General features: G+C 39.4%; 1 protein-coding gene across 1 annotated transcript in view; it reads left to right on the top strand.

Annotated features, from left to right (window-relative positions):
* The window catches only part of PREP (prolyl endopeptidase), a 120,022-nt gene that overhangs the window by 46,289 nt on the left and 50,595 nt on the right, over positions 1–23,138 (top strand). The window contains exons 7-8 of the mRNA XM_025925407.2: positions 4,851–4,956; positions 19,366–19,557. Of these exons, the coding sequence (XP_025781192.1) occupies positions 4,851–4,956; positions 19,366–19,557 (298 nt within the window). The remainder of the gene's footprint in view (positions 1–4,850; positions 4,957–19,365; positions 19,558–23,138) is intronic.

The following is a 23,138-nucleotide window of genomic DNA, read 5'->3' as shown; positions in this document are numbered from 1 at the left end:
CCAAATTGACAAACAGCTGGTCTACCAAAATGACCCTGTAGATAGACAGTGGATGGACATTTTTGGAGAGCTGGAACCTAATGCCTACAAGTCTAAGCACTTGCTGCTGGTGGTAAGTAAAATCCTAAGTGTTCCATGCTCAGGCACTCTTGTCTAGATGACATTTCGCTCGGTATTATCACATTGCACTGATAGAAGGAATCAGCATATGTGGGCGTGATGGGGGCAGCAGAACAAGTCAGAGTGAACTTTTGATGGTTTCACTTCTACGTGAAAGAAAAGAAGCATGCCCCAAAGGCCGCAGGTAGTTCACAGAAGTATTATTGGAATAGAAAACAGAAACAGTAAAAATACCTTACTGTGTAATGAGACAGAAAGAAATATATCACTATGTTTTTTAAAACGTTTTGTATTATGTTTATTTGTTTATATAGAGAGCACGCGCAGAAGCAGGGGAGGGGCAGAGAGAGGGAGAGACAGAATCCCGCCCCTGTTATGTTTTTTATTAATTATGGGTATTCTCTTTTAAATTAGTTCTACCTTAATTACATTCTTAATTTTTAAAATTTTTTTTTTTTTTTTTTTTTTCAACGTTTATTTTTGGGACAGAGAGAGACAGAGCATGAACGGGGGAGGGGCAGAGAGAGAGGGAGACACAGAATCGGAAGCAGGCTCCAGGCTCTGAGCCATCAGCCCAGAGCCCGACGCGGGGCTCGAACTCACGGAGCGCGAGATCGTGACCTGGTTGAAGTCGGACGCTTAACCGACTGCGCCACCCAGGCGCCCCTCTTAATTTTTATATCTGTGTATTTCAATCATGCACAGTAACATACTCTAAAAAGAAAGTGTAATTATACAATAAAGAATTAAAAATGAGTTAACGGGGCACCTGGGTGGGCTCAGTTCGTTGAGCGTCCAAGTCTTGATTTCAGCTCAGGTCATAATCTCACAGTTTGTGAGTTTGAGCTCCGTGTTAGGCTCTGCGCTGATAGCATGGAGCCTGCTTGGGATTCTCTGTCTCCCTTTCTCTCTGCCCCTGCCCCTGCTTGTGCTCTCTCTCGCTCTCCACCCCCCCACCCCATAAAATTTTTTTTTTTATTTTTTTTTTTCAACGTTTATTTATTTTTGGGACAGAGAGAGACAGAGCATGAACGGGGGAGGGGCAGAGAGAGAGGGAGACACAGAATCGGAAACAGGCTCCAGGCTCTGAGCCATCAGCCCAGAGCCCGACGCGGGGCTCGAACTCCCGGACCGCGAGATCGTGACCTGGCTGAAGTCGGACGCTTAACCGACTGCGCCACCCAGGCGCCCCCATAAAATTTTTTTTAAAAAATGAGTTAAAAAATTATGTATATAATGACAGTTATTTGCTTCTGGCCATGACGGTGTAACCGGTCTTAGAGCAGCCCTCCTGCCATAAACAGCTAGAAAACTTTACAAAATAAAGCATTCATTTGCAGATATTGGTCAACAGGCATTGCTGGACCATCATCTGTAAGAAAGACAGATGCTGTGATTGCCCTGTATTTCTGCCTCTCTGGAGCTATTTTCTGGAGCCTGGCACAAGGAAGGAAGAACCCACAGAGTACTGCAGTCTCATTCAACTTGGTATCCAAAGAATTCAGGAAGACTGAAGCTACTGGAATTTGCGGGCAGAGTACCAAAAGGAGGGAACTACCACTAAGTTCCAGAAATCTGCCTTGGTATCCCTTTGTGTCTTTGTGGACTACTAAGTATATGCATAGAATGAAACTTCGTGATTCAAGCTTATAGGGTGCTATAAGCCAACAAGTAACAGGTCTGAGAGGCTGTCGCTTTCTGACCAAAGTGAAAAGACCTTGTGAACATCTGGGGTGTTCACTGGCTACCCCAGAGAGGCCATGCCTTTGCAGTGAGGCTGTAGATGTTTCCCAGCAAAGCTTGAAAACAAGTTCCAAGTGATCGAGCTGACCCACTAACACATTAACTGCCTCAAAACTTTTTAAAGGAATACAAAAACAAAACACTAAAAAAATCCAGACCACATTCAAAATGTGTAGAATCCAATTTTAAAAAGTTGCTAAGTGTGTAAAGAAGCAGAAAAATGTGACTTATAACCAGGGAAAATAGTAGCCAATGAAACAGATCTCGAAGTGACAGGCAGGATAATGAGCAGAGACTTTAAAAAAAAACTGAGAGGCACCTGGGTAGCTCAGTCAGTTAAGCCTCCAACTTTGGCTCAGGTCGTGATCTCACGGTTCGTGGGTTCAAGCCCCGCATCAGGCTCTGTGCTGACAGCTCAGAGCCTGGAGCTTGCTTCGGATTCTGTCTCTGTCTCTCTCTGACCCTCCCCTGCTCATGCTCTGTCTCTGTCTCTCAAAAATAAATAAAATGTTTAAAAAATTTTAAAAAACAGCTTATAAAGTAATTTTTAAAGGATTTAAGAAAACAGTATAATGAACAAAGAAACAAAAAATTCAAAAATCAACCAAACATTCTTCTAGATGTGAAAATAAACCATCCGAATCAAAAAATGCTCTGCATGGGCTTAACAGCAGTGTAGATACTGCAAAAATGTCAGTGAATTTGAAAACAGGACAATTGAAAATAAACCAAAAAGAAAAAAACTGAAACAAAAATGAACACAGCCCCACTGACCTATGGGGTAGTGCTAAGTGATCTAACATTGTGTATCTGAAGTCCTACAGTAAAGTGAAGGGACACAAAAATATAAAGGAGGAAAAGAAAAAAGGCCAAAAGCGTTACGGATTTGATAAAATAGACAAACCCACCAATCCAAAATGTTCAACAAATCTCAAGCTACTACAGCAAAGCCCATTATTAATTTGCATTAAAACCTAAGATAAAAATCTTAGTTTTAAGGTTAAAAAAAAAAAATCTCACGAGCAGCCAGAAAGAAGAAAACACAAAATTACATGCAGTGAGAAAAAGATAGAAAATTACTTCTCCTCTGAAACAATGCAAGGCAGAACAGAATGGAAAGACACTTTCTTAGGCCTACCTTGACTACCATATTTAAAAAGTTACAGTTCCTCTCCCCACATCCTGCCTCCCTTACCTACACCTGTTCATGTTCTCCATGGCATTCATCATTTTATAATATGCTACATAATTCCATACTTATCTTCTCCAGTAGAATGTAACTTTTTTTCCCTGATTTGTTCACTGATATATCTTTAAATGTCTTGCACATAATGGCTGCTTAGCAACTATTTGTTGAAAAAACATATTAACAGTTGTTGGTAAGTATGTTAAGATTCTCCAGAGAAACAGAACCAACAGAATGTGTGTATACACCTATAGGAGAAAGACTTATTTCTAAAGAATTGGCTAATGTGATTGTGAAGGGTAGGTTGGCAGGCTGGAAATCCTGAGTTTTCAGTTTGAGTGCAAAGGCAGAATTCCTTTTTGCTTGGGAAGGTCACTGTTTTTCTGTTAAGGCCTTCAGGACTGATTGGATGAGGCACACCCACATTATGAAGGGTGATCACCTTTTAAGAGTCCACCAGTTTAAATGTTCATCCCATCTAAAAAACACATTCACAGGGGCTCAGTCAGTTGAGTCTCTGGCTTCAGCTCAGGTCATGATTTCACAGTTCATGGGTTCAAGCCCCGCATCAGCTTCTGTGCTGACAGCTGAGTCTGGAGCCTGCTTCGGATTCTGTGTGTCCCTCTCTCTCAAAAATAAATAAATAACAACAAAAACAAAAACACCTTCACAGAAACATCCAGAGTAATGTTTGACAAAGTACCTGGGTACCATGGTCTAGCCAAGTTGATATGTAAAATTAGCCATCACAGTAGGATATGAAAAACAGGAACTGTTACTCACTGTGAAATGTAAGATATAAGTTGGTACAATCATCTTGGAAAATTATTTGGCCACATCTAAGAAAGTTGAGTATGTGAGTGTCTTACCACTGAGCAAGTTTACTTCTAGTTATACACCTGGAAACACACATAAGGCCACAAATAAACGTGTTCAAAACTTCTCTGAAGTGTGGCTTGTGATAGGAAGAAAATAGAAATAAAACATCTATTCGTGGGAAAATGGATCAATTAATTGTGGTATATTTCTAGATTGAAATACTGCATAGCAGTTAAAACAAATGAAATATACATATATTGACATGGACTAATTTTTTTAATTCTGTTGAAAAAAGTTACAAAAGGATGTGTGTATGTGTGTGTGTAGAGAGAGAGAGTTTGATACCACTTATATCAATTTGACAACTCAAAATCATAATATATTGTTTGTTTTATGAGTTTACCAAGATTCTTTTTGCTGCCTGAGATTCTCCTATTTGATTCTGTAAAGGAAATCTACAGAAGCACAGGCTTTTGATCTTCGACATCTTGCTGTAGAGGTGACTAGATACACAGAAAGAGTTGTTCCACAGCAACTGGCTGATGCCAGCAGTGTGCACCACAGATAAACTGCATCATGCCCATTTTGCTAATTCTCACTCATTCACGACAATTTTAATATCTGTAAGCCGTGACAAAATTTCAAAGTCAGAGATACTGATATTCAAAATGACAGATTGCGTGTATTTTCAGTTAAAGAATAGACTATAAATTTAAATCAAAATCACATTGAGTCATGGCATTCAGTTTTATCTATTGATATTTTCTACTTAAATATTTCACTGTTTTTTAAACTGTGATGTAAGAGTAAAATAAGTTAAAGTTGATGTTCATCTTTTTTTTTCTAACTTTCTTAGCCACACATAAATTTGGAATGAACGTATTGCATTTGAGGTTAACCTTTAGTTTTTACTTAACCGTGCTTTCGCAGAAAATATTTTCTAATCAGTCCCCTCCCTGCACTGTTTTTATTTCCTTCCTAGTTGTCTGACGATGGTCGCTATGTCTTATTATCAATAAGGGAGGGATGTGATCCAGTAAACCGACTCTGGTACTGTGACCTACAGCAGGAATCCAATGGCATCACTGGTAGGTTATCTTTCAAACAGGTAATTATTCCAGAAAGCTCAATTAAAAAAGCAATTATTTTGGTCTTCTAATTGATTTCCCAAGAAACCTTCCATTCAACCACATCATCTCAGTTCATATTTTTTCTTTCAGTATTGTTCCATAAAATGAAGAAAAATTGAATGAAGCTTTTTGTTGGCTTTAGCATTTTCTCCATAGATTGAGGTTAACCATATGCTTTGCATATGAATGTGAAAATGTCCTGTGCATATTGCAGTTGAAGAGTGTTAAGGAGAAACTAGCCCTTTGGTCTGTAAAGCATTATAATTGTCTAGATGTAATGGTGCAAACTGTCACAGGCTAAGGTAAGAGACCAGTGAGAATTTGCCCGGTTAACAGGTTCTTATAGTTTCTTAGCACTGAGCAGCAGCATGCACAATAACAGCCTAGTTTTGCTTCCTGGAAAGCCTTCTACATCATGATAGCAAGCATATACCAGCTAGTTACAAATTGTGGAGGTGGCTCATTTTAAATGTTGTTCCTTTTGAACATCTATGTCATGCCAGCACCATCCTCGAGCATTAAAGCTTTCCAGCTGCTTAATGTACTATGCTGAGAATTCCCAGACCCAACAACTCTACAGATATGCTGGCACTCAGATAAGGACACCAAACTAATCACCCTGTGTTATGGTTAATGTAAAATAAATATATTTTAGATATGGTGACACAGATTTTCAAACTATACAATATTGAGTACATTTCTAATTATTAATTAGATTACTTCATTATTGGTACCTAATTTTGTATTACATTATGATAAGAAAATATACAGTTTTTTTTTTTCTTATTGATCGGGCATTGCATTATTTTTAAACGTCCCTGAGCAAGATCGACATCCTGACATTCTTAGATACTGCAGAGCGCCATTCATAGATACAGCAGCATGAAGTCCACAGATTTATTCAGGTGTGAAATATATATCCATTTCATGAAGATACGTGTGGGTTTGGTTTCTTGTTTTTCTGTTAAAAAAAAAGAAGATGCACCCATTTTGATCTCAAAAGAAAATTGGATCAGCCACATTAGTTTTCACATTCTTTGACAGGAGCAAAGCCAGCACCCAAGAATTATTCACTTGAGTTGCGAGTCTAGGTGTACCCAGAAGTGGACCTCTGAAGAATGAAATCCGAAAGGAGCAGTGACTAGCTGTTTCTGTGCTGTCATCCTGACAGTGTTCCTGTGTGAGTCCAAGATGGTGGGAAGGACTTAGCCTTTCTCCAGTTTATTAAAAATTCCAGTTACAGCGACCTCCCTCCAGAGAGTGCTGGTTTCATTTCCTATTTATTACCTTGTGATAGACTTGTTATTAAATGATACAGGTTACAAAAAACACAGGTTGCTTAATTTACTCTAAATACAGAGAAGAGAATTTCTTCCTGGTACTCTGAGCTTGGATTGCTGTGTCCACTTTAATAATAGTAATGCAGTGAGTGAAACTTCCAAGGGCTGGCAGAACTGGAGGAAACCTTGTTTTCTTCCAAACCTCTCCGTCCTTATCTGTTTGTTTTCACCTTATATACTTTTTATTCCATGATTTATCATTGCCTCTTTACTGAGGAATTAGAAAACGGCCTGTGGGGGTGGCGCCTGGGTGGCTCAGTCGGTTGAGCCTCCAACTTCAGCTCAGGTCATGATCTCACAGGTTTGTGGGTTCGAGCCCCGTGTCAGGCTCTGTGCTGACAGCTCAGAACCTGGAGCCTGTTTCTGATTCTGTGTCTCCCTCTCTCTCTGCCCCGCCCCAGCTCACGCTCTGCCTCTCTCTCTCTCTCTCTCTCTCTCTGTCTCAAAAAAACAAATAAACATGAAAAAGAAAACAGACTGTAGGACCCAGAGACTGAGATTCTGGAGGGAAGACAGTGCAGAGATTCACTAGGCCATCACGAATGAAATTCCAGACACTAGCCCTGGATGAACATGAAGGAGAAAAAAGGGACACATCTAAGAAACCATAAATGGCTATGATGCATTCAGATAGGAAGATCCTATTTACAAAATAAGCCAGGCCGTGGCCTGCCCTCCCAATTTGATCTTTTCCTTGAATTACCTTGTCTTCTCTGCTTCTTAGGTGGTTTTGTTTTTTTGTTTTTTGGGGTTTTTTTTTTTTGCAACTTGGGTAAAGAGCCTAGGGCAGAGTAAGCATTCAGTAAATGTTAGCAATTATTATTTTCTAAATTGTTCTTTTTCTTTTTAATTCATCCAGAGGAACTTTAAGGTTATTTTGTCATGATCTGAACAGCTGTATGTTTGACTAGGACTGTGTATAAACCTATAAATTTATTTGATATTAGATCTCTCAGTGGAACCCCACATTTCTTTTGTTCTTGGTCTTTTTTTTTTTTCTTCCTACTTTTATGTAAGCTCTACACCCAATGTGGGTCTTGAACTCACAGCCCCAAGATCAAGAGTTGCATGTTCTACTGACTGACCCAGCCGCGTGCCCCCTAGCCACATATTACTTGTTAAAGTTATCCCTAGGTGTTTTGTATTTGTGAGCTATTGATGGCTTGTGAAGGTGTCTGTCAGGGTTTAACCAGAGAAGCAGAGCCAGTAGGAGATCTACATTAAGACATGTATTTCAAGAAATGGGCTTATGTGATTGTGGGACTAGGTAGGTAAGTCTGAAATCATTAGGGCAGGCCATCAGGAAGAACAGGCTGGAACTCTCAGGCACAGGCTGAAGGTGCTGTCCACAGGTAGTATTTCTGCCTTTTCAGAGAAGCCTCAGCTCCACTGATTGAATCAGGCCCACCTAGATTATCTAGGATAGTCTCCTTTGCTTAAAGTCAGCTGATCATGGTCTTTAATCACATCTACAAAATACGTTCACAATAACACCTAGATTAGTATCTTATTCATTAACTCAGGACATTAGACTAGCCAAGTTGACCTGTCAAAAACACCATCACAGTGACCTCATGGAAAAATCACATGGAGAAGAATAGAGTTAACAAGTCTTACAACACTAACCTGATTTCATTTTCTGGTAAGGTTATTAAACTGACCAGTGTTTGGCATTCATTGAGGCACTTAGAAAAATATGTGATATCCTATAGAGTTTGAAGTGTATAATAGGATAGGTGGATTTGAAGCTGTTGATTTATACACTGATATGCATACTGAATGCATTAGAGAATGTTTTCCACTAATAGCTGCTAAATTCTGGGGGTAGCTGGACCTGCCATCTTTTTTTAATTATTGATTTACTAGCATTAAGTTTGTGGGTAACGTAAACCTCAGAGTAGTTACTCTTTCAAATGGCAGCCCTGGGATTCTGAAAGCTCTCCACAGTTACAGTGATTGGCCATTGCTAATACAATGACATGGAAATCCATTTCCATCCTTGGGTTCAAACTCAGTTGCATAGGACAAGATCAGAGAGATCTTGTTTTTTTGTGTTTTGTTTTTTTTAAATTAATTGCTTGTTCATTATGAGTCAGTGATAGGATTATGACTATTTAAAGAAACAAGTACTATGTGTCAGTTGAACTGTTGAAGACATTAAGTAAAGCATATTTAGTTTATAACAGGAAACACATAGCATATTGAGATAGTGATCATTAAAAATTTTTAAATAACCTCTATTAATTATAGTTGGATATATTGGAACAATAACCAGAACACTTTCAAATCAGATTTGAATTTCAGTCTCAGCTCTATAACTAAATAACTGGTGAACCAGGCATGGGAATGTTTTCTCTCAATGTTTCCATTATTTCCATGACTACAGATGGGGAAGTAATACCTACTTTATGAGGAATTGTGAGGAATAATGAAGAGGTTTGGGGCTGGGCTTAGCAGAGTTCCTGGCATATAGTAGTTTCTCAAGGAGTCCTCCTTTCTTTTTTCCTTCGTTTCTTGCCTGAAAGAGGAAAACTTGGAATCCGGACACTTTGGTTTTGGGTAACACTGTAAAATAGATAGAGAATATCCTAGGATAAATGGTTATCTTCAGTATCAAAGCTACTCTAAACATAGATCTTGGTGTTGACTTATTTTCTGCAAAACCAGATTCATAATAAAAAAAAAGGTCCTTTCATTGACAAAAACGTAAATAGGTGTGCCTCTAAGTGTGAGACTATGTGGGAAATGGTCTAATTGTATAGGTTGATAATTGAAATTTTGGGAGTTTATATGCCCAGTTGGTACCATGACTACTGCCAGGGATCTTTTTCTTGCTCTTTCCTTACCTATTCTTCCATTTTTGTTATACTTTTAAACTAGGGGAAGAATAGTTAACATTTAACTTAAATGCTAAATGTGCTAGTTAACTATTAGATGAGTTAGACTTGGATACCCGGTGACTGAAAACTGAATCCAATGTTATAAAATCCTTCATTTTTAAAAAATTTTATTTATTTATTTATTTATTTATTTATTTATTTATTTATTTTTGAGAGGGATAGAGAGAGAGAGAGAGAGCGCGCGCGCGAGCGCACATGCACCCACAGGGGAGGAGCAGAGAGACAGGGAGAGAGAGAATCCCAAGCAGGCTCCATGCTGTCAGCACAGAACCCGACACGGGGCTCTCAGTCCCACAGACTGAACCAGAACATAATGACCTGAGCTGAAATCAAGAGTCGGAGGCTTAAAAGGGACTGAGCCACTCAGACACCTCTGAAATCTTTCATTTTATATTGCTGAAATTTATATCCCTTTTATAACCTAAAGCCTTTTTGCTATGATTTTAATCCTTTTTACCTTAAAGGCAGGGAGAATTCTCAGCATTTTCATGTAAATTAATTCTTTGTTTATTAGGGCAGGGCTAAATTGCTTGTCAGAAAAACTAAATAATTTCACTTAGATAGCACTTTGTAACTTTTCTGTGAACTTTGTCTCCCAAGAAAATCCTCTACCCCTGTGCATTTCAAAATGAGAATCACAAAAAGCACAAAAAAGTGGCCAATGGCTACATACTATCATAGGGAAAACACATAGAGAAAACAAAACTACATAAATACAGGATGGAAAAAAAGTCTTAGAATATTGAGAGTTAAAGGAGTTCCCTTTGAAACTAGATTCCTTTGTCATTTACATTTGTCTTGTAAATTTCTGTTTCTCTTCCCCAACCTGCTGACCATTTTCCTGCTCACCACTCTGCCTGATCTCTCAACCTGTTCCCTTTGCCTCTCTTTGGAGAACTTCATTTCCGCCATTTACATGTGTAGTGTTTTTACTTAATAATATGAACACATCTGGAAAGGCGCCCATGGCCTTTCCACAGGAACTGCACTTCAGGTTGGTGGCTGCTCCTTTCCTGACCTTTCTGAGCAGGAAACTCCTCTGCCTCCCCCATTTACCATTGTGTAGAAACAGCACGAGACAGATCATCTAGGCCTTAGAAGCTTGTTTAAACAATTTCCTAGGTGTTCCAAACAGCTAAGCAAATGTCTTCCAAAGAATATCACACCCCCTCCCCTCCATGGGGCGCCTGAGTGGCTCAGTCGGTTGAGCATCTGACTTCAGCTCAGGTCATGATCTTCGGGTTCACGAGTTTGAGCCCCATGTCAGGCTCTGTGCTGACAGCTCAGAGCCTGGAGCTTGGTTTGATTCTGTGTCTCTCTCTCTCTCTCTCTCTCTCTGCCCCTCCCCCGCTCACACTCTGTCTCTGTCTCTCAAAAATAAACAAACATAAAAAAAATAAAAATCTATATATATCACACTCCCTTCTCTGTGATAGTCTGGCTGCCAGAGACATGTTCTGAGTTGCTGTCTTCTTTCTCTGGGGGAGGAGGGATTTTTGCCCTAGCAGTTGGTAACTAGGTTACCAACAGGGTTGACACCTTTTCTTCTGCAGTTGGCTTTTCTCTTCCTTTCCCCTATTCTTATTTCTTTTTTTCACTGTGCAAAAACAAACAACAACAGAAACACTTTGTGTGAGTGTTTGTGAGCTGCATGAGATCAGGGACTTTGTCTTGCTCCCTGGAGTGCCCAGCACCTAGAACAGTGCCTGACAGATAACAAGGAGTCTGTCCTTGGCCAGATGTTAGTCAGACTTCCCTAAGCCCTCTTTTCAACCAATCCTCAGCCTTGGTTCCTCAGCCTCCTCTCCTTTGTTAGGCCAGCACAGCTCAGTTGTAGCAAGAATCTCACTAAATCGGTTTAAAGAGAATCCCCTACCCTCCATATCTGATCACCCTTAATATCTGATCAAATTCCTCATTCCTCCCCTATGTGATATCTGATTACCTTGACCTGCCTTCACCATGAATATTAGTAGGTTGTTTTCACTAGCATCCCCCCTACTCCATGTGTCCTCTTAGTGACCACCCCTCTGTCCATTCTGCTCATTGGCTATAAATCCCCAGCTCCCTTTTTTGTATTTGGAGTTAAGCCTGATCTCTCTCTTATTGCTGTAGTCTTAACACCTCTCTCGGGAGTCCTGAATAAAGCCTTCTTTACCATTTTAACAAGCGTGAGATAATTTTTTTCTTTCGTATAGACTCCTAGAAGGTGGGTACCAGTTTGTCTTGAATGATGTTGTTGTTTATGGCTCATGGTGCTCAAGTGGCCCTGCTTTATAAGCCATCCTCCATCAGTCACTGGTCATGTTCCTGTAAGCATTTTGAATCTTCTCTTTTCTGGCCTCCTAAAGTTTTTTTAGTTAAATTTTTATCCTTTATGAAACCCTGAGAATGATGAATAAGTACAGACCATGTTTCTCCAGTTGTGTATATTGTATGGGCAGAAGTTTTTCTTTCTCTTTTTCTGTTCCTTGTTTAAGATCAAAAGTGAAGAACCACTTAGGACACCAGGCTGGCGTGACAATTTAATAGTCTGCAGGAGAAAAGACAGCTGGGTCTTGACTCCTGTGATTCTTAATGTGATTCATGCCTGCAGATTAGTTGAAATTAATCATCCTGAACCTTGGAAGCAAATGATTTGTGTCTGGGTTTTCGTAGTTATATTTTCTGTATTTAATTAAGAATTTTCAAAATTATATATATATTTCATTTCCTAAGTTTATTATCCAATTTGAATATGCAGTTGACCTTTGAACAACCCAGATTTGAACTCTGTAGGTCCACTAAATGTGGATATTTGGGTTTTTTTTTTTTAATAATAAATACAGTATTGTACTATAAGTGTATTTTCTTTTATGACTTTCTTAATATTCACTTTTCTCTAGCTTACTTTATTCTAAGGATACAGTATATAATACGTACAAGATACAAAATATGTGTTAATGGGTTGGTTATGTTATCAGTAAGGCGCCTAGTCAACAGTGGAATGTTAGTAAAATTTCAGGGGAGTCAAAAATTATATGTGGATTTTTGACTGCAGTGGGTTGTTGGTATCCCTAACCCCCACGTTGTTCAGGAGTCAACATATATATAAAGTTACTTCATATCAACTAAATTCAGAATAAATTTTTACAAATTTTCTATATTATAGTTAAGTATCAGGCCTTAGATTTGCTCTTTTTTCAAATATGTGGACTTAAAAAACTTTTATTAAAATTTCATTTATACGTTAAAAATATAAATGATGGTTTTCAACATACTTTTATGCATATTTATCTTGGTGTTCAGTATAAATATTTAACTTATATTTCTAAATGTTTTTACTGGAAAAGTCTGAGACCACTATTTTAAAATTTGGTTGCTTCTGTTGTCTCACACTGTCAACAAATATATGTAAGTCTCAGTCTAAACTGTGGGATTGGGTAAGTGTTACATATTTAGTTACAAAGCACGCGTGTAGCATGTATCAGGTGCCCCACTCTGCGCCGTCATTCCTGCTGGATGGTCTCTGTGAGGTCGCCAGTGCATAGTTACAGGGCTTATCAGCAGTGCTGTGACCTAGCACACAGCGCAGGCTCACAGTTGGGACATCTCTGCGGTCTGAAGACTCTAAACGCCCCCCCTTTCCCCTCTGTTTTCTTTCTTTTGTTCCGTCTCTCTTTGGTTCTTTCACTTTTCTGTGAAAGTTCAGATCCTTTATTTCCTATTGTTAAGGTGAACAGCAACAAAAGAGATGCTGACCATTTGGCCCTATTCTGAATGCATTTAAACGTGTGTTAGAAGTTTTGAAATAGAATCCTTAGGAAGCAATTATTAGGTGAAAAGCACTATCAATGTCTAAAGTCCTTGTTAGTAATGTAACACACTTAGCATGCCAACGTAGCCGTCTTAGGACAGCCCTGAAGTGGTCTTTGCTCCTATCTCAGCATTTATGGAGCATTTGGCAGAAACGACAGATGGTGCTGACATGACTGATTTTTGTAAGGAAATACCAGCTTATCTTTACTTCATCCAGACTTTCACTAACCTGTCTCTCTGCTTTTTCCTTTTTTGCTGAAAATTCGATCCTTTTAGACTGATGAAGTTTTCAGCACTCAGCCTGTCTTTGTTTTAGTGCTTCCGTGTCATTAATGAAAAATGGCTCTCTTCTGCATAAAAAATTAATCTACACTACATGCTATGCATACCAAGGAAGCTCGGTGTTTTTGGACACTGAAGTTGTTCCTTCAGCTGTCTCTAGCTAATGCCGGGCACGTGACCTCTTGTTTCTCAGTAGCTGAGACAACGCTGACTCGTGTTTCATGCCTTACGGGGCTTGGGCATATTTTAGGGGTGGTGTGGAAATGGGGAAATAAATTTGGGAAACTTGAAACAAACAAGTTGTCCAAAGTTTAGCAAACTCAGCTGAGTGTTAAGAGCCAGCCCAACAGGCGAGGAGGGCTTCTGTGAAAGGCAGGGAGTTATTAAAAAATAGTATGTGTTTCAGAGTGGGAATGTAAAAAAAGCAAAAAGAATTGGAACATCAAAAGACAGCATAAAAATAAGCAAAACATTAATTTTGAAGTAAAATATAAATAAATATAAAAATATAAGTAATAGTGACAAAACTAGTATTTTTTTCTAATTTTAAAATTAGTGATTCTAAAGGCTTATTCTAGGAAAATAGCTACATGCTGTGACAGATGGAAATTAGATTTTAAAAGTTCACTATTAACAAGTCATGCTGTTCAGAAGCCACATTTAGCTTATTTTTGCCATTTGAAGAATGTTGGGATTATTTGGAATAGTAGTAAGTATTGACTATTTAACATTTTCTGCGTGCCAGATTCTGAGCTACAACTGTAGATAATTCATTTAGTCTTCTCAACAACCTCTAAGGAGCACATGTTGTTATCTCCAGGAAACTGGGGATGGGGAGGCCAGTTCACTTCCCTGATGCCACGCAAAGATTCAGACTCAGGTCAGTTGACACTCCCAAGCCCGTGTTCTGACTGTCACTGTGAGGCAGCCGGGATGGAAGGAAGGTGTCAGGCCAAGGAGAACAACAGCGTTCTGCCCTCCAAGTTTCAGAGCCTGACTTCACTTTGCATTTGTTTATTGTTATTGTATAGTGTTTCTTAAAGTATAAAAGCACTTTTAGCTCCTGTTGCTAGAGAGCTTACAAAACATTTTCTATGAAACAAAGTTAATACCATTGATTTTAAAAGGAAGCAATAAAAAGTAATGAGTTTGCTCTAGGGAAAGCATAAGATGACTTATTTTAAGCTAACCTTCCCTCAGCAAACAAATCATTCTCCCACCAAGAATCAGGTCTATAAAAAGTCATTTTAACTTACACAGGGAGAAGTTTGGGAATTGAATTCTGTTGGCGTCAGAGTGAATAATGCCACTTACAAAAAAAAGAACCTCAGGAAAGGATGGTAAAAGTGAGACGGTTTGGGAGTTAAGCCATGTTTCTTTTTTAAGAGTAATTTTTCCATTTTCCATTTAAATCAATAGCATTCTAACTTGCGAATAGCAAAACTGAGTGAGCCCCATTGTTCAACTGAAATACCATTTCTCTTGAATTATTTTGTGCCAAATCACTGAGGAGCAAGGTTTTCAGGAGAGCAAAAAGATTCCGTGAACGCCATTTTAAACATGCAGCCCCATGGGGGCCAGTACTTTGAATCCCATTTGTATAAATCCAGCCACATACCTAAATTCAAATGAATTTATGACTTGTAGTATTTATTTATGACTCAGGTTAATACTCCACGATTTGATGGTAGATAATGACCACAAACTTTGTTGTTTTGGTGTTCCCTGGGGCTTGATTATTTAAAACGAGTGTGCCACATCTTTAGGCTCACCTGATTATACAGAGGTACTGAAGGAAATTTCTGTGTATTGCCTTTAGTAGATGTTTCAATGACTTTTTGTGTTGGGGGTGGGTGGCTAGGGTCGTAATAAATATCACTATAATGCCTGCAAGACCTTTTCAGGCAGAAACCATAAGATGGTTACTTTGAGAAGTAAAGGTTGCACATCAGGAAATGTTTTGTTGTCAGGGGGACATTTAAGGAATCTGACATTTTTCTGAACCAAGATTCTGTGTCTACAAATGTCATAGTCCAGAAAATTGTGATTCATCATTCTTAGTGTAAACAAATGTACCTTTCTGATTACCTGCAGTTCTTGCGTTGCCAGCTAATTTTTTACTTATTTACTTAGTCTTCTAAGGAATAGTTTTTGGGTTTTTCCCCTTTTAAAGCATTGTTTTATGTAAATTAAAATGAAATTATCTTTGAGCGGTCACCTGTGTTTGAGGTTAGCAGTTTGTTACTGAAAAGAAAATTGAAACTTAAATTCACAGCATAACCTTTATAAAAATTAATTGTAAGGATTTCTCTTTGAAGGAGTTCAGCAAATTATATATTCTGAGTAACCTCCCAATTAAAACAACTGAAATGCTGTAAAAAGCTTATAAAATATCTTTTTAAATACATTGCAAAGTTGGCACAAAAAAAGAGAAACCATAGAGACCAAAGACAAGATGAATGCAGGAATCCTGGATTGTTCCAGAATGTTCCTGGGCTTTGCAGGTTAAGTTTCCATCTGATGGCCACCCCAGGGCAAGGGGGATAGAAGATAAAGGCCTCTGGTTCTCCATATTGGAGAATCTAATGAGAGATATCCTCCATGTAATGGTGATTAAGAAATAAACTACCAGTGGTGGAGCTGGGAGCAAGAGGTGGGGGAAAGGGAGGGTATGGGAAGAAAACCCACCTATCTTTACGTTAGCACTAGGGAAGGAGAGGGAGAGGCAGGATGTGAATTCTCCTAAAACATGAGAAAGGCTGACATGGGTACAGGTTATCTTGATTATCCCCTCTGAGGTCCAAAAATCCTCAGGCTAAGAATTTAATTTAAAGCGCTCCCAGATTGGTTGCCTCTCAGCAGGCAAACGGAAGCCAAATACGGTAGCATTCTGGAAGAATGCTACTTTAACTCAGGCCTCCAAGAATTCCCATAGATATTGTTTCAAGGGAAATCATTTCACAGTCAAAACTCACACACACACACACACACACACACTCACACACACACACACACACACACACACACACACACAAAGAAATCACAAATCAGACAAAGAAACTCACCAGCATGAGAAATAGAGCAACAGAAGCACTGAGTGGAATTATCACATCCTAACGTAAATACATTTTAAATTTAAATACACTTTAAAAAGTAAACAATGTGATGCTACTTTTACAAAAAATAAACAAGAAGCTTGGAAGCATAAGCAAGAAACAACATCCTGTAAAGAATAACCCAACAGAGTGGAAGAAGACCAAGTAGAATTTCTGTAAAAAATATGATTATTAATGTTAAAAAATTGAGTTATTAGGTTGAAGAAATTAGACACAGCTGAAGAGAGAATTAATGAAATAGAATATGGATGTAAAGAAATTTTACTTCCCACCAAGCAGTGGGACGCATGACTGGTAAAGAGAGATGAAAAAGAAAAAATCTTTTCAGAAATGATAAACGACATAATTGGGACCAGTCATTCTGCAGAGGACAACTTGCCCAAGATGTTACTATGAAAATCACATAGTTGTCTTAACATCGAAGTAGACTTTAAAAATAAAAAGTAAAAAGCATTGCTAAAGTTAAAACTTCATAACCATAAAGAGCTCAATTGGGTTTTATTTAAATATAATAATTGTAATTTGGTATGTATTGAACAGCATGCTTTCAAACTACAGAGGGCAGAAATTAATAGAAATACAAGTAAAAATTAAACAAATCTAATCTATAATCATAGAGGAACATTTTAAGACCTCTTCTCTGCCTGCTAGAAAAAAATGGCTCCCCAAATCAGTAAATACATGGATTTGAACAATGTGATTAACATATGACTTAATAGACATATTTGGCATATCACACCCAAAATCTGCAAAATATACATTCTTTTCAGTCACAGGAACATTTAAAAATCCTTAAAGGAAAAATAATTAGACCCTAAAAGTTTTTCTTAGCAAATTTCAAAAGATTAAAAATCATACAGTGTGTTTTTCGAGCACAATCGGATTTAGCCAGAAGTCACTCGCAATGACCACAGGATGGAAAAATCTCACAAACATGTCATGTGAAAGAAATCAGACACAAAAGAATACATGTTGTATGACTTCACCATACATGAAATTCAAGGATAGGGTAAAATTAGACTGTAGTGTTTATGGATACATATTGGAGCAGGAAAAGAACAAAGAAAAATAAATAATGTAAAATTCAGAATGATGGTTACCTTTGGTGGGGGAGAGGCTTGTTCAGAGCATCATGGTGCAAAAAGTTCCCCCTCACTCTATTTTGAAAAATGACTGTTTTAACGTGTATGTTCTTTCAAATGAACCTTAGGATGATATTGTCAAATTCCCTAAAAATCTCATTTGAATTTTGATTGGAATTATGTTAAATTTATAGATTTCCTCTGGGATTATTTGCACCTTTGAAATATTGAGTCTTCCCATCTAGAGGTATGGTATGTGTTTCTAGTTCTTCAGGGTTTTGTTGTTGTTGTTGTTGTTTTAAGATTTCTTAGGAAGATTTTAGAGCTTTCTTCATATAGATTCCACATTTCATGTTAAGTGCATTCCTAAGTATTAATTTTGCTTCTATTGTACAAGAGGGCCCCTCCTCACCCCATATTTTCTGACTGGTTATTGCTGGCATATTAGAAAGCTATAGATTTTATTTAGCTTGCTTATCTTATTATTAGTTTTAATTCTGTCATTTTTTTTTTTTTTACAAATTTTTAAATTTTTATTTATTTTTGAGAGACAGAGCAAGAGAGAGACAGAATGCGAGCGGGGGAGGGGCACAGAAAGAGGGAGACACAGAATCCGAAGCAGGCTCCAGGCTCTGAGCTGTCAGCACAGAGCCTGACGTGGGGCTCGAACCCACCAACTGTGAGATCATGACCTGAGCTGAAGTCGGACGCTCAACTGACTGAGTCACCCAGGCGCCCCTGGTCATTCATTTTTAAATATTTGTTGAGTTTTTGTTGTGGGGTAGGTATTAGTAATCACTTTATGCTAATTTTTTAATTTACTTACTCATCCTAGTTTACAGTTGAGAAAATAAAGCTTAGTAGAGAATAAAGAGATTGCTCAAGGTCACACAACTAAATAATGGAGCTGGGGTTTTAATTCAGTTATGTCTGACCAAAAAAAAAAAAATCTCTTTCCTCCATGGGAGTATATTTTTCTTGATAAATTTAATTCAACCAAATATCACATAAAGATATTATGCTATGGAGATGAAGGAGACAATGTAAAATCACCTTGAAAGATTCAAGGATAAAAATGAACTACCAAATTAATATAGCAATTTCACTGAGAAATTTAAGGTAGGAGATTAATTAGAGAATAGCTAAGATCTGGCAGTGCCTTTCAGTAGTTTAGAAATCATCGAGCTCTTTTGTTTATAAAACTTTTAAAATGTACTCTCTGAATATCTACATGTGATACATTGTGAAACATGTCTTCCCAGTGTTTTTTATTTATTTATATTTTTTATTTTTATAAATGGCATTTAAGGTGTGGATGTGTGTGTGTGTGGGGGGGGGTGTCTGTGTGGAGGATGTGTGTCTGTGTTTGTATTTGTACCTGGGTTTGAGTGTGTGTGTGTGTGGAGGGGGATGTCTAGGTATGAGTGTGTGGGTGTGCATGTCTTGGTGTGTGAAATCATCCTGGTTGGGAGCCGCCGCCATAGACCGAAGACATGAAGGCGAATGACAAAGATGTGGGATGGTGTAGTGGCAGTCCGGGTAGAAAGAAGTGCTTGGCTTTGAGATATTCGGGTAGAAGAGGATTTATCAGATTACCTGGGGCAGGGGGCTGAAAGGAGAAGTCCTTTAGTCTCTTTCAGGTTTCTCATGAAAAATATTTTCCTCATATTTTTAAAACCTCACAATTTACCTGCACTTGTCTTTGCTCTTTCTCAAGGCCTAGATCTTTTCAGATATTTTGTCTGCTTTATGTTCTGTGGACAGAGAAAACCTGCCCTCCCTTCGCCACATGTAAACCACACCATTTTAAACATAGGAGAGGTGACAGGGATGCTTGCTCTCTCACCAGGAATCCTGAAGTGGGTGAAACTGATCGACAACTTTGAAGGAGAATATGACTATGTGACCAATGAGGGGACGCTGTTCACCTTCAAGACAAATCGCCATTCGCCCAACTATCGCCTGATCAACATCGACTTCACGGATCCTGAGGAGTCTAAGTGGAAAGTGCTTGTGCCTGAGCACGAGAAAGATGTCTTAGGTAAGATTGCATACTACTTGAACACTGCGCGCTTTGGGTTTTGGTGAGAAGGTGAACACATTGTTACATCTCTCATTCTTTGGTGACCTGTTAGAAAGAAGGCAAAGAACTTTCAGCCTTCAGTCTTTGAGAATGAAGTGTCTAAGTAGCGTAACCAAGTGTTTACTAGACGACATCTTTGTGGCTAATACAATGTCATGCAGGGCCTTCGTAAAAATTGTGGGGGTATGAATCCAGGCTTTCCTTTTTTTATTTAATTTATTTTGAGAGAGCACGTGCACATGTGCGTGAGCAGGGGAGAGGCAGAGAGAGAGAGGGGGAGAGAGAATGCCAAGCAGGCTCTGCACTGATAGCAGGGGTTCAGTCCCACTAACTGTGAGATCATGCCCTGAGCCGAAATCAAGAGTCAGACGCTTAACGACCAAGCCACCCAGGTGCCCCTGAATCCAGGCTTTCAAAGGTAGTCTTTTTAAATATCAGTTGTCTCTGTGTAATTATTGTTTGATAATAATCATTAATATTTAATTTTTTAAACTATTTAGAATTCTTAGCTTTTAGCTTTTGAATAACCTTTGGCTGTTTGTATTATACCTGTTGTAGATCTCAGAGTGGATTTACAGTCCTGTTATTAGAAGAGAGAATAGACGGGGTGTGCCTGGGTGGCTCAGTTAAGCGTCTGACATCGGGTCAGGTCACGATCTCATGGTCCATGGGTTCAGGCCCTGTGTTGGGCTCTGTGCTGACAGCTTACGGCCTAGAGCCTGCTTCGGATTCTGTGTCTCCCTCTCTCTCTGCCCCTCCCTTGCTCATGTTCTCTCTGTCTGTCTGTCTGTCTCTCTGTCTCAAAAATGAATAAAAATTTAAAAAAGAATAGACTATTGTCATATTTAATTGGAATCCATTGCAGTTGCTGCTGTGTGCAGTGAGCTACATTAGCCTCCTGAGACCCTCCCTTCTTTATCAATTGTTTCAGAGTGCCCTTAAGTTCCCTTTTATTCTTTTTCTCTGTGATTTTCGAAAAATGATATGCTGCTTTATAAATTTTCATTGCCTGAAAGCTAGTTTGATTAGAATAAGGCTCACTAATTTTGCTACAGGTTTTTACACAAAAGGAGAGTCCCTGTACCTTCAAGCCAATGAAGAGTTTACTCATTGGAGGTGAACTTGTGTTAATGGATTGACTAGGGCAAAATCTGGGGCCATCCCAAAATGTGAAGGTATAAGATATAAGATTAGGAAAATAACTTCTTTTGAGATATGCAAAGCAGTTCTGTTGCCAATAAAGCAGTTCTTAATGTGTTTCCAGTGAATTAAAGCACAAGTGTTAGGTCCAGGTTCGTATCCTGGAAAAGTAAGGGACTCTTTCTCCCTTGGCTCAAGCCAGTACGTTCTGTGCTTAGCACATTATACCTGGCCTTGCTCAGGGGGAGAAGGGGAATGTGGGCAGGTGATTACGACTGACCATCTCAGGGATGGCCTCCTGCTAGGCCCTTGGCTTTGGAAGAAGCAATACTCTGGGTGTTTGCTTGAGATTCTCCTCAGCCCCTGGGCATCTGGCTGCACCCCACCACCATCTTGTGTACTGAGTCTCCATACCGCTCTGGGCATCTCTGTTGGACAGGAGCCAAGATGACCCCATGCCTGCTCTTTCCTGCAAAACCCACATCTGCAACTCTGAGGCAGCAGCACATCCTGGGCCATTCCCCAGAACTACTTAGGTGGCCCCTCCCCTTGCTTTCTAGATGTTCAGCCATAGTCCCTTTAGCTTCTCAGGTTTGGATTAGGCATCAGCTAACAAGGTAATAAGCTCTAATAGGGAGGGGGACTTAGAGCATGGCAGGAGCTCTCTTCAAGGAAATTCCTCCACCTTTCTCCTCAAAATCTTCCATTCTCCCTCTGACCCTCATGTATATTTGGTTCAGGGATCCATGAGCCAAGGAATGGGGCGGGGGGGGGGGGTTGGTTGTTCAGGGATCCATGAGCCAAGGAATAGGGGTTTGGTTGTTGATGTGAGGAATCTGGTTTGTATTGACATTGGTAGGCTGATAGCTTCTGTCCAAATTGAGACAGAATGTCTGTCCAAGGATAGTAAAAGCCAGTGTTTAGTGAGTGCTTCCTAAGTACCCACGTGAATTGACTTCACATTTGGTGGGTCCAGGTGAGCCTTCAGTGTTATAAATCCTCATGTAAGGTGCCCTTGGCGTTTTTCAGGTGCAAGTCAGGTTGCACTCACGATCCTCATGTAGAAAGCTATCTTAGATAGAAATATTTGCCAAGGCATGTGAGTTTTCTGCCTTTTAAAGTCCCAAAGAAGTGGTTTTAAGTATGTCTTAAGGTGACATCCTCTTTCACTTTGTAGATCTAATGAGATGTACCATCAGTGCTTGGGGATTTTGCGGGGGTTGGTGGGGGGTGATATATTTTTATAATCTTCCTTCTGAAAGGTTATAAGTTCTTTAGACTAGAAAGGGGAAACCTTCAATATTCACTAGAACTCATCAATTCACAGAGAAGCGCTGTTGAATTTGCTATATATCATTAGCTCAGAATGCCCTGTTGAGAATAAAAACTAGCGATGAGTCATAAAGTCAGAGCTTTTATTAATGACAGTCTGCAAATCACCTTGTCATTTTCTTATTCAGTCTCCGTTTTATAATCCTGATGTGCTTTCAGTTAACACAGAGTGATTATTCTTTGACAGAAATAATTTACTTCAGTTCCCCACGCCCCCCCACCCCCCACCCCGTACTTTCTTTAAAGCATTAAGGCCACCTGAAATATAACACTTGATTGAGGCACTTTAAAAAAAAAAAAAATTGCATTGGATAATGAGCAAATTACTTTTAGATATAAGAGTTCTTCTGTCCTCGCTTGGCAGAAATGCTTACTGTGCTAATCCAAACAACCCAGCACCATTGAGGCCCCGGCTGATCCTCAAGGGTTCCCTCTGGCCGATGTCTTATTCATATTGATAATAACGTTATAAGCATGAACTGCTAGTTTCTTAGGTTGTAGTAAATGTCAAGAAACTCACCGCACACCATGAAAGGCTTGTCTTTTCCACATCTGAGCGGTTACCTGCCACCCTGCCCTTGCTTCCATTTACTCCAGCGTCTCTCCCTCTGGGAGGACCCGTCCTCACCTCAAGCTGATCTTGTGCACACCAGGATGGGCGGTGCTGTCCGCCTGCCCTCCCGTTCTCTCCTTTCCCCATCACCCAGCTCACCTCCTGTCCCTGCTCTGTCACCGACGGCACCATTACTGAAGCTGCAGCCCTGGGAGCTGAGGAGGACTCAATTCTCCGCCTTACTGTTCATCTCCCCACAGTTACCACATCCTGATGACTCTTCTTGGGAAATGCCTTTCGTTTCTTTCCTTCCCTCCCTAGCCTTTGTCCAGCTTGATGTGATAGGACAGGCTCATGGCAGTAGTGTTCCTCCTCGTCTCCCCTCCATCCTTCCATATACCTCCGTTGTTCGGCTTCCTTCCTGGATACCATCTTTATTTCTGTCACCCTACAGTCCACACAGTAACTCCCCGGGAACGGCCAAGTCAGAACTAAACTCCTGTCCATCTGGCTC

Source organism: Puma concolor, chromosome B2 (assembly GCF_028749965.1).
Source record: "Puma concolor isolate L17-30 chromosome B2, mPumCon1.1.hap2, whole genome shotgun sequence".
NCBI classification, from domain to species: Eukaryota; Metazoa; Chordata; class Mammalia; order Carnivora; family Felidae; genus Puma; species Puma concolor.
The sequence above is the reverse complement of the archived record's forward strand: the minus strand, read 5'-3'. Positions and strand labels throughout refer to the sequence as shown.